This window comes from Hemitrygon akajei, chromosome 8, assembly GCF_048418815.1.
Source record: "Hemitrygon akajei chromosome 8, sHemAka1.3, whole genome shotgun sequence".
Taxonomy (NCBI): Eukaryota; Metazoa; Chordata; class Chondrichthyes; order Myliobatiformes; family Dasyatidae; genus Hemitrygon; species Hemitrygon akajei.
This window is the reverse complement of record NC_133131.1, coordinates 4,935,632-4,950,296: the sequence shown is the minus strand read 5'-3', so window position 1 is coordinate 4,950,296 and position 14,665 is coordinate 4,935,632. Positions and strand designations below refer to the sequence as shown.

The window sequence follows — 14,665 nt, the reverse complement described above, 5'->3', positions numbered from 1 at the left end:
TACACTCATCTATTGAGATGTCCCCACAACCAATGATCTTACTTTAAGGTCTCTTTATTTCATTATATTTTATAATTTAATGCTGTTGTTATTTATTGTGACTTTTTTATATCTGCATTTGCACAGTTTGTTGTCTTCTATGCTTTTGCTCTTTCACTGATGCTGTTTACAGCTACTATTCTATGGATTTGCTGATTATGCCCACAGAAAAAGTATCTCAAGGTTGTATGCGCTGACATGTCCTCTGATAATAAATGTCACTTTAAACTTCAAAGCCCCAAAACAAGGCAATTTTCTGCTATAATCAGTGCACTTTCTCAAGACAATTCCTCTATTTCCAAAAACATAAAATTTAAATAGCAGAAATCAGTTGATGTAAGTGAAAGGAATATTTAAGGCAATTGAGTGCTGATTTCAAATCAAAAAGGCCTACTTTCTTTCCAGCAATCCATAAACCTCGAAGAGTACAGTCCATAACTGTGTAATATTTTAGGCAAAAAACTTTTTTTGTGGGGTGGGTACTTTCTGCATATCATTTGCTTTGAATCTCCATCTTTGAAGTCATCAGCGTCATCTGTAAGAGTGCCTATTATCCCTCATCAAGAATTTTAAAACATTTAATTTCAGCATCACAGAATTAGGAGTCCACATGTTTGAGCAGAGCTAGAACTAGCAGTCAGATCACTGAGTATATTCACAACATAACAGACTGATTTTGATGAAAACTTGTAAACAAAGATGTTTGTGTGTGTTTTGATCAGTGACTGTCAAAATCAGAGTAAAACAGCACAGAATCAGATTCTTCAGCACAATGCACTCATGCTGACCAATTTTCCTGTGAACTAGACCCATTTGCCTATGTCTGGTCCATACTTCACTAAACTTTTCCATGTACTTGTCTAAACGATTTTTTAAATGTTGCTACCGCTAACATTTACTATGACAGCTTAATCCGTAATTACCACCCTCTGTGTAAAAGTAGTTACCACTTTTGTTCCCTTTAAATCTTCCCCCTCTCTCATTAAACCTATGCCCCTTAGTTTTCTTCTACCCTAATAATTCACCTTATCTACACCTTTCATGATTTTATAAGCCTCTATGAAGTCTCAGTCTCCTTTGCTTCGCGAAAAACAGACCCGGTCTGTCCAGCCTCTCCTTTTAACTCAAGCCTTCCTGGAAACATCTTACCAGGATTAGCCCGACACCATAAGAAGCACCATAAGAAGGAAGTTTCCAGCCTGTGTTACTAAGGAACCATCATTTCTAAATCTCAGTGCCTCATTCCGGTGACTACCAGCACCTTGCATTGCCCGGCTTACTCCGCTTATTTGGTGGAAACCACTGAATGTTTCAGACAAGAGTTCTGTTCGGATTGGACCAAGCGTGGCTAGTGGTTAGCAAGCAGCTCAGGATGTGAGGCCGGGTTTTGGACCCTCGGGCTGCCTCCACACTCTCCGGTCAAGGGTATGTAAGGCTGTCACTGACCTGTCCGGCAGCTCCGCCTGCTCAGGTTGCCGAGCACCCGGAGGAACGCCACCCCGCTCATCATCCCGGACTCCCCTCACCGAACCTTCCCCACAGACACCATGACAGGGTCGCAATGCATTGTGGGAGCAAACCGGGAGTGCTGGGATAACTTGTTGGGCTCTGCAGCGCCACCCCCAGACCGGGAGGACTCGCTGTCGCTCAGTCTCATCACTGTTAACCCCAAACCTACCGGGCAACACGGACAAAGCTCAACCATTTCCAATTCCTCATCCAAACACAAGATAATCTGTGTATGTTGGAAATCCAGAGCAACACACACAAAATATTGGAGGAACTCAGCAAGTCAGGCAGCATTTGTAGAGGGCAGAAGCCAGAAACATTCCGGTCCTGATGAAGCATCGCAGGCCAAAACGCTGACTGTTTACATAGAAACTTAGAAAACAGACAGCACAATACAGGCCCTTAGGCCCACAAAGCTGTGCAGAACATGTCCCTACCTTAGAACTACCTAGGCTTTACCCAAAGCCCTCTATTTTTCTAAGCTCCATGTAGCCTCCATGGATGCTACATTTTGAGCACAGTCAAAGCTTAATTTATTGCTATATATGTATTTAGTGTGTTATGATACCAGCCCCCTCCTTTGTGAGAATTGCAAGAGCCCTAGAAAAGGGGGGTCAATGACCCAAAAGAGAGAGAGAGAGACAGGCTGAATGGACACAGGAAATGGAAAGACATTCCACTGGGACAAAAGCTGGTGACTGTGGCATTGTTCTCAGGAGACACCTGGGAACTGCAGACGTGCCAACTCGCAGGGACATTGTAAAGCCCTCGGGCAAAGTGGGCTGGTTGAGAGAGATTGTATCACCTGCAACCTGATTGACACCTGAGATCCCGTGAGGCAGTATAAAGAAGGGTCTGAAAGAGGACGACCCTCAGACGCACCAAGGAGACACCAAGAAGCACGATAACGCTTCCCGTGGGAACGGGAAGCCATTTTGAAATAAGCCACGTGCGTTAAATTCCGAATGCGGGGTTTGTGGCTGGAACCAACGGAAGATCGCTTTATTTAACACCAGGGAAGCCAAATCCCCTGAGGCTGAGGATTTGATTCATAAAGACAACGGCAAGTGTTATCTTTTCCTAACAATCTCTCTCTCCCTCCAACACGTGAAACCAAAAAGGGAAAAGCCTGCAGACTTCAGAGTGACTCTTTATATTTCCAATTGGACTCAGTATTATATACCCTAGACAACGAAAGAGCTTATTTCTGATTGATTATGGTTACACCGGTGTTTTAGATTGAGTTTTGACGATTTGAATGTTTTGTATTAACCATACGTTTGTGCCCTTATTGAATAAAACTTTTGAAAATAGTACCATTGGACTTCAACTGACACATCTATCTTTGCTGGTAAGTGAAACCAGTTACAGGTTTCGTAACAAGTGGGGTTCTCGTCTCGGGATTTGACACCAAAAAGGGGGAGGTCAGTCAATCGGGATTGTAAGTCAAAAAAAAATAATTTGGATCTGGTACGCAGGTAGCCAGACAGAAAAACCAGCAAAGATGGACGTGTGTGAATTTATGAAAAACGCGACTGTGGCAGCGCTAGAGGTGAGCACCAAATCAGACTTGTTAAATTTGGCGAAGGGGTTAGAGGTGGAAAACGAGCAGAATCAAGCTGAGAGGCAAAGACAGCATGAAATTCGGATCAGAGAGTTAGCAGCAGCCGAGAGAGCGGCAGCGGGGAGAGAAAGAGAGAGGGAGGAGCTAAGGAGAGAGCGGTTTAATGTTAGTCGGGAGCTGAGAGTAGTACCTCCGTTCGAAGAGACGGATGTTGATAGTTATTTCTTGCTTTTTGAAAAGGTGGCAGTGAACCAGAAGTGGCCACAAGAGCAGTGGGTCGCGTTGTTACAAAGTGTGTTAGCAGGAGGGAGGATTTGGGCAGCCATGATGCCGACCCGCCGACGGGCGAGTGCGGTGGCCCCGCCCCTAGAGTCCCAAAGCTATCGCGCATGCGCGGTCACACGCAGCCTGTCCAGAAAAGCAGTGAGCAGTTTAAATCGGGCCAGCAGTAATCTGGCCAAGATGTTTTTACCGACCCTGTACCATGAGGGTTCCGAGGGTGGTAAAACAGAAAGCAGTAAAGTAAAAGGGGGTAAGGGAGAGGAAATAGCCCTGCCCTTAGTGAAGAGAAAGGTCCTAGAGGTAGGAACTAAAGTTGAGAAACGGATAAAGTTGTTAAAATGTCCAGAGTTGGACATGGTTAATCTGTCTGGTTTGGCAGAATTGTTTGAAGAAGTTCAGAGTTCTAAAGGTGTTCTCGATGGTCCCGAGAGTGAAATGAGGGCAGTCTTAGAGAGGAAGGGTATCCTTGCTGTGGAGAAGTCAGCTGACATGGCCGAGGAGGTTGTTTCAGCTCGCAGGGTTGCGCCTTCCCCAACGGGGGGCTGCCTAGAGAGTAGCTGGAAGGATCGGGGGACGTTAGAATTTGAAAAAGGTACGGGTATTGAAAGCCTGGAAGGGGCCAATGTCCCGTTTGAGTGTGTCCAAGATGGGGGCGCACGTGGTGCTGAACCTGGTAACAGAGCTCAGGGGAAGTCTGAGGTGTTTGATTCAGGGGGACGGGGCGGCCGTCTTTGTGGATCAGATAGGGTTGGTTCAGTAGGAAAAGGGTTAACCTTGGTAACCGTGGGAAGTGTGAGTTCCACGGTGTTTGTATTCGAGAGTGGGGCCAAGGTTAATGCCGAATTTAAGGGGGGAATGAGGATCGTTATTGAAGGAAACGGAAAGTCTGTAGTTCCCAAGTCGAAGGAAGAAATTTTAAACCTGGCAGATCGCTCACAGAGTGAGTCGGGAAATAGCGGGGCCCCCCACTCTATTGTTACGCCAGGGTGGGGTGTGAAGAGGTTGCATTCGAAATGCTACCTGAAAGAGGAGTTGGAATTAAAAACAAATAGCCTGAAGGGTCTTGACAGTTTGGGGCATGGTGTTGAAAAAATAGCCCCGATGAACGAGGCGGGCGGGAGTTCACCACGCCAAATTACTCAAAGTCCCAACGGGGGGACTCGCCAGAAAAGAGGTGACGGTTAATGGGGATGCCATTTTTTTTAAACAGCAAAGCAGGTTTTTACGGGTTGCGCCAAAGCCTGTGAATAATAAAGACAGACCTTTGGAGACCTGCCGGCGAAGTAAACCGACCGAAACGATTAGTATTCGCATAAACTTTTGTAGATGCACCTAAGCTAAGATCACACCTCCGCAGTTTTGTTGCTGAAAACAATAAATAAATAGGTGGTTATTGAATTGAAGTCTGATGCTACAAGACTTTAAGATATTAAGATGTTAAGATATTAACTAAAGGGGCACTGTACTTGTTAACTGTTTAGATGCTGACTTGAATGTATAACTGTATTACTCTGTGTTAGATTCAAAATTTCTGTAAGACTGTACCACTCTGGGTTTTAACCGCTGGTAAAAACCTTTTTAAGAGGGGAGGTGTTATGATACCAGCCCCCTCCTTTGTGAGAATTGCAAGAGCCCTAGAAAAGGGGGGTCAATGACCCAAAAGAGAGAGAGAGAGACAGGCTGAATGGACACAGGAAATGGAAAGACATTCCACTGGGACAAAAGCTGGTGACTGTGGCATTGTTCTCAGGAGACACCTGGGAACTGCAGACGTGCCAACTCGCAGGGACATTGTAAAGCCCTCGGGCAAAGTGGGCTGGTTGAGAGAGATTGTATCACCTGCAACCTGATTGACACCTGAGATCCCGTGAGGCAGTATAAAGAAGGGTCTGAAAGAGGACGACCCTCAGACGCACCAAGGAGACACCAAGAAGCACGATAACGCTTCCCGTGGGAACGGGAAGCCATTTTGAAATAAGCCACGTGCGTTAAATTCCGAATGCGGGGTTTGTGGCTGGAACCAACGGAAGATCGCTTTTAACTAACAACGGGGAAGATCGCTCCCCTGATTCCACGGATGTAAACGGCAAGTTTTTCCGTTTTATCTCTCTCTCTCTCCAACACGTGAAACCAAAAGAGAAAAGCCTGCAGACTTCAGAGTGACTCTTTATATTTCCAATTGGACTCAGTATTATATACCCTAGACAACGAAAGAGCTTATTTCTGAGTGATTATTAATGTACCTGCGTTTTAGATTGAGTATTGACGCATGTTATCTGAATGTTTGTATTAACCTTAATTTTTGTGCCCCTTTATTAATAAAACTTTTGAAAATAGTACCATCGGACTTCAACTGACATATCTATCTTTGCTGGTAAGTGAAACCAGTTACTGGTTTCATAACAAGTGCAATGAAAATCTTACTTGCAGCAGCATCACAAGTACAGGACCTTTATAAAATCAACATTCACAACATGAAAAACATCAATTAAACTTATATTACACACAATTAGAATAAAAAGTCCATTTTTTTCCAAACTGATCGAAGTGGTCACAACGTTGTTAAACTCTAGTGATCTGTCATTTGGTTAAATAATTATATGGTTGAAGGGAAGCTCTTAACATAGTAGTGTGGGATTTCAGACTTCAGTACCAATGGTAGCTGTGAGAAGGTGCCCTTCCAGAAATATCCCCCTTACCCTTCTCTCTTTTTCCATTCCCCACTCTGGTTCCCCTCTTACCCCTTCTCACCTGCCCATCACCTCCCTTTGCTGCCCCTCTTCCATGGTCCATTGTCCTCTCCTATCAGATTCCTTCTTCAGTCCTTTACTTCTTCCATCTATCCCCTCCCAGCTTCGTACTTCATCCCCTCTCCCCCTCACCTGGTCTCACCTATCACCTGCTAACTTGTACTCCTTCCCCTTACCCTACTTTTTTATTCTGGCTTCTTTGCCCTTCTTTTCCACTCTGATGAAGGGTGCCAGCCCAAAATGTTGACTTCCATAGAAAGTCATTCTATGGAATTCCCTTCCATAGAAGCTGCCTAACTTGCTGAATTCCTCTACCATTTTGTGTAGACTGAGATTGATGGATAGATAGAGATGGTTCCTTATATGGGGTAGGGGAGAGGAAAGAGGCCAAAACTTGGACCAACACAGGAGTCAGGGAAATCTGCTTTAACCACATACTTACAGTAACGTTGGAGTCTTTGTAGTGAATAGTGGAAATTAATTTAAGGAAAAGCTGAAAAATCACAGGAGGGCAAAAGCAAGAGAAGGAAGTGATGACGGGATGAGATGATTTGTAAAGTACTGCAAAATCAAGATCTATTTGAGCACATTATAGATTGCGGTTTCTAGGTCAATAATTACATATAAATGGCCAAGAAACTATTCAACAAAATGGAACTGCTAGCATCATACTGGAAAGTGGAAATTGTATACAATAGTTGAAGGGAACTTCCTGTACCTAATAGAGTGGCCATTGAGTGTATGTTCATGGTCTTGTGCAGCTGTAGCCCATCCACTTCAAGGTTTGATGTGTTGTACATTCAGAGATGCTCTTTTGCGCACCACTGGTGTAATGTGTGGTTATTTGAGTTACTGTCATCTTCCTGTCAGATTGAACCAGTCTGGCCATTCTCCTCTGAGCTCTCTCATTAACAAGGTGTTTTTGCCCACACAACTGCTGCTCACTAGATATTTTTTTCCACATCAATCTCTGTAAACTCTAGAGACTGTTGTGTGTGAAAATCTCAGGAGGTCAGCAGTTTCTGAGATGCTCCAACAATCCCGTCTGGCACCATCCATTATTCCACAGTCAAAGTCACTTAGATCACATTACTTCTGTTTGGCCTGAACAACAACTGAACCTCTTGACCATGTCTGCATGCTTTCATGCTTGAGTTGCTGCCATTGGCTGATTAGATATTCAAAGTATACAGGCATACCTAATAAAGTGTTTGAATAAATTGATTAACAGCATTAATTAGCAATTGAATACCACACTCTTGCCATAGTGCCTAATAGTTCTTACTCACCATCAGCTATTAACATTTTTATGTTATTTTTATCTCAATTTACTTTATATCTCACCTCATACCCTTGATTCATTGACCAAAACATAGTGATGGCAACACCTTATATTCCATCTAGGTAGCCCCCAACCCGTTGGTATAAACATCAATTTCTCCAACTTCTAGTCATTTTCCCTCTCCCTCTTCCCTCTTCTTTGATTTTCCACTCTGTCCCCCACCTTAACTTTTCTCCTCAACGGCCTATCACCTCCCACAGTGCCTCTCCTTCTTCGCTTTCCCTGATGGTCCACTCTCCTCTCCTCTCGGACTCCTTCTTCTCCAGTCCTTTACCTTTTCCACCTATCATCTCCCATCTTCTTACTTCACTCCCCCTTCCCCCACCCACTTGGTTTCACCAATCATCTTCTATCTCCCTCCACCTTCAGTCCTATTCAGCCCTCCACACTTCAGCCAGAAATAGTGACTATTTATTCCTCTCTATGCATGCTGCCTGACCAGATGAGTTCCCCCAGCATTTTCTGTGTTGTATGTGGATCTGGATTTCCAGCATCTGCAGAATCTCTTGTGTTTGTGATAGTCCTTTACTTGTTTTCTCAGCTTTGTCATTCTGCTGTTATTTAACTCAGCCTGTCTGATCCCTCTTGTGCGTGTTTTTATTTTTGAAGGACCCATCTTATCCGTGCTCCTCCTTCAACTTTGATTACGGTACTTTAGAAAACAAATTGCCTTTTGAAGTCCTTGGAAAGTGCCTGATATTGATTTGACACTGTAAGGACAAGAATTGTATCTGTGACCTTGTCTGTGTCATTAGTGGCAACAGTAATGTAATATTACTTTTTCCATTTACTGAGAAAACCATTGGCTGTTAGGCCGAGACAGAAAAATCAATTTACGCGTCATGCCTGAGAGTAAAATCCAGTGTCTAACAAAGTCAGAGTCCTTTATGTGCATCGTATTAGATTTATTTTGGCTATGAACATAGAACAGTACAGGCCCTTTGGCCCACAATGTTGTGCTGACCTTTTAAGCTACTCTCAGATCAATTCAAATGTTCCTTCCTACACTAATTATATACGTGACTGTGCAAAAGTCTTAGGCACGTATACAGCATATAGGTAGGGTACCTAAGACTTTTGTATAATACTATAATAAATTTATGTATTATACTGTACTGCTGCAAAAAAAAAACTTCATCATGGCATATGTGAGTGATTATAAGCCTGATTCTGATATGAGTCTCTATTGTGGACTGAGAGTGGGAAGGGGGCAGGGAGAGGGGAATCTCTGTTGGGAAAAGGGGAAGGGAGAGGGGAGGGAGCGGGAAGCACCAGAGAGACATTCTGTAATGATCAATAAACCAATTATTTAGAATCAAATGACCTTGCCTGGTGTCTCAGGGCTGGGTGTGTCTGCACCCACACTAGCCTCTTCCCCAGCACACTTTCTCTGCCGCCTCTCCCACACACCTCCCACAACACTCCTCCCTCACCATTCCCAACATCCTTAGCTCCTACAAGATATACAAACTCATTCTCTGCCCCATATTGACAAATACAGAACTATGCAAAACTCTTAGACACATATATAGCTACATAACTGTGCCTAAGATTTTTGCACAGTACTGTAAACCTGGGAAACTCTCACAATAGCAGAGGAATAAATGGTTTTTGTCTTATCTGCTCCTGTCTATTGTAGGTTATAAGTTTTTTCTCAGACCAGCGTCCTGGTGTCAGAGTAATGTTTGATGCCTCCTAACAGTGAAAGAGGAATTCAAAAGTGAAGGAATTTTTTGCTGGAGAGGCATCCAGTAAAAAGGAAGAGCAAAGATTTGAGTGGGGTGGCATTGAAATCAGGTGTTATTACCCCTCAACCCTCAGGCTCTTGAACCAGAGGAGATAACTTCACTCACCCCAAAAGAGAACTTTTTCCACACAACCTATGGACTCACTTTTAAGGACTTTACAACTTGTGTTATCAATATTTATGGCTTGTTTTCTTATTTTCTTTTCGTATTTTCAAGTTAGTTGGCTTTGGCACATTGGTTGTTTCTCTATCTCTGTTGTGTGTGACTTTTCATTGATTCTATCGTGTTTCTTTCTATTTATTGTGAATGCCTGCATGAAAATGGATCACAGGGCAGTACATATATGGTAACGTATAAGTACATTGGTAATAAATTCACTTTGAACTCACACCCTGAGTCTGGAGTCAATTAAAATTGGTAGGTTTGCATTGGGTTGGAGTATCAAGGAGCACGGCTGGGAATTTTATTAAGGAGATGTAACTAAACCATCTGATCATATTGAATGCACACAAAATGCTGGAGGAACTCAGCAAGTCAGGCAGCATCTATGGAGGGGAGAAAGCAGTCCACATTACAGCATGAGACCCTTCATCAGGACATCAGGTCCTGATGAAGGGTCTTGGCCTGAGATGTCAACTATTTACTCCCCTCCACAGATGCTTCCTGACTTGCTGAGTTCATCCAGCATTTTGTGTGTGTTGCTCTGGACCTCTAGCATCTGCAGAATCCCTTGTCTTTATGAAGGCATCGAATGATAGAATGTGCTTGAGGGGCTGAGGGGTTTTTTGATTCCTGGACAATATCTTTGCTTGAAGCTGATTGTGTTTCACAAATTATGAAGATCATTAGACATAGGAGCAGAATTCAGCCCTTTGGCTCATTGAGTCTGCTCTGCCACTGGATCATGGCTGATTTATTTTCCCTCTCCACCCCGTTCTGACCAGGACAATAAAAAATCCTTCTGAATCCTCTGTCTGACTTATTATTCATTCCCTACGCGGGGAAAGGTAATGCTTTATTCAGGTGCTGGGTTGGATGTAAACCTGTGAATTATTTCATGACCTCAATATAAGGCAGGTGTGAAAGAGCAAACTTCACTAACATTTCCCAAGAACCAAACATTACCGGGAGGATGATCATTGATACTTCAGTTATGATCAGGTCAGTGTCGTAATGCAGAGAATGCCTTCCTCTGCTTTAGATCTGCAATCAATTTAAGATGTATTTGAAACTGAAGATTAATGTAAACTGTATGCTCAGCCTTCAAATGACTATTGAATTGAAGGGAAAGTTCTCATCTTTATCTGCTCCTGAGACTACTATTATTGATTACATGCCTCCAGCAAGAACAATTATAAAACGTGTTATGGACTTCTTTGTTAAATTGTCAGTACTACACTTCAAATCTTTTTGTGACCCCTTATGTAAGAAGAGATGTGCCAGCATTGGAGAGGGTCCAGAGGAGATTCATGAGAATGATCCCAGGAATGAATGAGTTAATGAGGAGTGCTGGATGGCTCTGGGTCTGTACTCACTGGAGTTCAGAAGAATGAAGGGGGAATCTCATTGAAACCTATCGAATGGTGAAAGGACTTGAGAGAATGGATATGGAGAGGATGTTTCCAATAATGAGAGAGACTAGGAGCAGAGCAGAATACAGGGACATACCTTTAGAATGGAGATGAGGAGGAATTTCTATAGCCAGAAGGTGAATCTGTGGAAGTTATTGCCATAGATGGCTGTGGAGGCCAAGTCATTGGGTATATTTAAAGCAAAGGTTGATAGGTTCTTGATTAGTAAGGGTGCCAAAGTTTATGGGGTGAATTCAGGAGAATGGAGTTGAGAAGGGTAATAAATCAGCCGTGATTGAATGGCGGAGATGAACGGCCCTATCTTGCTTTTGTGTCTTAGGGTCTTATTAGCTGTAGTGAAGGCAATGCTTTGGAGCTGCAATGTGATGCATGAAAATTATATTACTATTAGTAGGAAGGTTTAGGATGCATGGGCACAGCTTCAGAATATAGGGCTGTACCTTTAAAACTGAGATCATGAGGAATTTCTTCAGTCAGAGCGTGATGAATCTGTGGAATCCATTGCCACAGATGGCTGTAGAGATCAGGTCACTGGGTGTATTTAAGGCAGAGATTGATGGGGTGTTCATTGGGAATGGGGGAGGGGAGTTAAAGATTACAGGGATACGGCAGGAGAAAAGAGTTGAAAAAAATCTGCCATGAGTGAATGGCAGAATGGATCTGATGGGCTGGATAGCCTAATTCTGTTCCTGTATCTGAAGGAATGCACTCAGACTCTATCACTTCCAGCTGTATGATTGCTGAGTGGGTGTAGTGAAGGAGAGTGAACGATTACTATGTTCACTGCTTCATTGAGACATGGCTCACCCCCACCCCCCCCACCCACTGTCCCATTACCATGCTTCAGCCTGAGGGATTCTCAATCTGGCCTTGTGTTCTCATTTTACTGCTACCACTGGGAAGGAGATACAGGAGCCTTAGGTGCCACACTGTGAAGTTCAGGAACAGTTATTACCCTTCAACCATCAGACCCCTGAACCATCATGAATAACTTCACTCATTTCAACACTGAACTGATTCCACAACCTACAGACTCACTTTCAAGGATTCTTCTGTACAGCTCATGTTCTCAGTTTTATTTACTATTTATTTTTTTATTTGCACAATTTGTCTTTTCCACATTGGTTGGTGGGCTTTGTTTATTTATTGTTTTACACAAATACTAATGTAATTCTTTATTATCCTATGAATGTCTGCAAGAAAAATGAACCTTGGGGTAGCATATGGTGACATACTGGATACATACAGAGATAATAAAATTACTTTGATCTTTGTAACTGGGTAGGAGTAGAATACCTGGTGGGTCTAACTTGAAGTTCCACTGACCAGTTCAAAGTAAATTTGTCATCAAAGTACATATACGTCACCATATACAACCCCGAGATTCATTTTTATGTGGACATTCACAGTAAATACAAGAAACACAATAAAATCAATGAAAAACCACAAAGATGGACAAACACCCTATGTGCAAAAGCCAACAGACTATACAAATACAAAACGAGAAAAAGACAAAATAATTTTTTAAATTATAAAAAATAATAGATAAGCAATGAATATTGAGAACGTAAGTTGTAGAGTCCTTGAAAGTGAGTCTATAGATTGTGGAACAGTTTACTGTTCGGGTGAGTGAAGTTGAGTGAAATTATCCCCTCTGGTTTAGTTCAGTCTGGTATAGTTGGGAACAGATCAGGTATTGAGCTTTCTATATAGCAGGAACCCAAGAATTTTGCAAAATTTTGGGAAGTGACAATTAGTAAGAATTTTCCTCAACTTCCATTGTTCCACAACTCATCACAGTGAAGCTCTTAAAATGTGGTCCCTATTGTAGTGTAGAACAATTGAAAAATTGTAAAATTTTGGTCACTATTATATAGCCCATGAGCACACGGTGAAAAATGACCAGCTCATTTGTTAAAATAACACCTACAAAGTGTTGGAGGAAATCAGCAGGTCCAGAAATGAATAAACAGTTGATGTTTTGAGCCAAGACCCTTCATCAGGAATGGAAAGGAGTCAGAACGAGAAGATGGAGAGAGGAGAAGGAGGATAAGCTGGCAGGTGATAGGTAAAGCCAAGTGGGTGGAGAGGGGAGATAAAATAAGAAGCTGGATTGTGATAGGTGGAAAAGTTAAAGGGTTGAAAGAGAAGGAATCTGATAGGAAAGGAGAATGGACCATGGGAGAAAGGGAAGGAAAAACGATACCCAAGGAGAGATGATAGACAGGTAAGAAGAGATAAGGTAAGAGGGGAGTAGGGAATTGAAGAAGAGGGAGAAGGGAGGGGGAGAAATTACTGGAAATATGTGAAATCAATGTTCATATCATCAGGTTGGAGGCTACCCAGATGGAATATAAGGTGTTGGTCCTCCACCCTGAGGGTGGCCTCATCATTGCAAAAGAAGAGGCTAAGGACTGACATGTCGGAATTAGAATGGGGATTGGAATTAAAGTAGGTTGTTACCAGGAAATCCTGATAGTCACAGATGGACCAAATGTTCTCGACAAAGCGGTCCTACAATCTATACAGGGTCTCACCAACATAGAGAAGACCACAGGGTGCATTAGACGACCCCAGCAGATTCGCAGGTGAAGTGTTCCCTCACTTAGAAGGATTGTTCGGGGCCCTGAATGGTGTTGAAGGAGGAGGTGAATGGGCTGGTATAGCACTTCTGCCGCTTGTAAGGATAATTACCAGGAGGGAAATTAGTGGAGAGGAACAAATGGACAAGAGAATCACAGAGAGAGCATCCCTGTGGAAAGTGGAGAGCTGGGGGGAAGTTTCTAAACTATTCCGAAGATGTTTGATATTGCGGTGTTTGCCGAGCTTGGCAATTAGCTTGCAGATGTTTCATCACCAGTCAAGGTGATATCCTCAGTGCGCAGTTGTTGGTGTTTCTCTTTGGGAGTGTTCACGTTTATATAGACCCCCATTCACTTGCCTCAGTCCTAATTGGCTACCCCTTCAGCTGACCTTTGAATTGTATTGGCTCGCATTTTTTGACACTTAGGGGTTCATAGATGCAGTGCATTCCAAAGACATATAGGTTAGTAGGTTAATTGACCATATGGATGTAATTGGGCAGCGCAGGCTTGTTGGGTCAGATGGGCCTGTTACCGTGTTGTATCTCTAAATAAATAAATGCTTTTAAACTCAATATAATCAGATGTTGGTGACATTGTCTGTCATCATACTCAGTGGAAGGAATGTAATAATTTATGCTGTTACCATGGAAATGCAAGTTACTCTATCTTCAGGCTAAAACTGGCACCATTATTGATCTAATTCCTTTGTTATCTGAGATTGTGGCTGGATTCTGGTGTTCTGTCTCTGGTGTGAATATTGATCTGTTGTTGAAATGACTCTTTCAGTGTTGCTTGTACTCATGTTCAATGCTCGAGTCCACTAAGCTTCAGTACATTTTACTTTTCTATTTCAAAGTTCAAAGAACATTTACTATCAAAGTATATATATATATATTATACAATCTTGAGATTTGTCTCCTTACAGGCAGCCACAAAACAAAGAAACCCAAAGGGACCCATTAAAAATAAGACTGTCAAACACCCACTGCGAAGAAAAAAGAACCAAATAGTGTGAACAATGAAAATAACTAAAATAACATTCAGAGCTGAAGTTCACAAAAGTGATTTCGCAGATATGAAGCCATTCATTACTGCAGCCAATTTGGAAGCCCATCAGTTGAAGGGCAGCATAGAGACAAGTAAACCCTACGCAGCGGTGAGCTGAATACCAGCCCGTCCCTTTTAAATTTGGACCACACTTAAATCAGTCAAATCTCATGTCATTCCTTGGTCTTGGACCCAGGCCCTGCCGTT

General features: G+C 42.7%; 1 protein-coding gene across 2 annotated transcripts in view; it reads right to left on the bottom strand.

Moving 5' to 3' along the window:
• The window catches only part of eral1 (Era-like 12S mitochondrial rRNA chaperone 1), a 35,619-nt gene extending 34,008 nt beyond the window's left edge, over positions 1-1,611 (bottom strand). The window contains exon 1 of one of the 2 annotated variants that reach the window (XM_073053114.1): positions 1,486-1,611. In XM_073053114.1, coding sequence (XP_072909215.1) covers positions 1,486-1,549 — 64 coding nt within the window. In that variant the 5' untranslated portion in view covers positions 1,550-1,611. The remainder of the gene's footprint in view (positions 1-1,485) is intronic. The other variant, XM_073053115.1, reaches the window with a different exon arrangement.
• Positions 1,612-14,665: the final 13,054 nt, after the last annotated feature.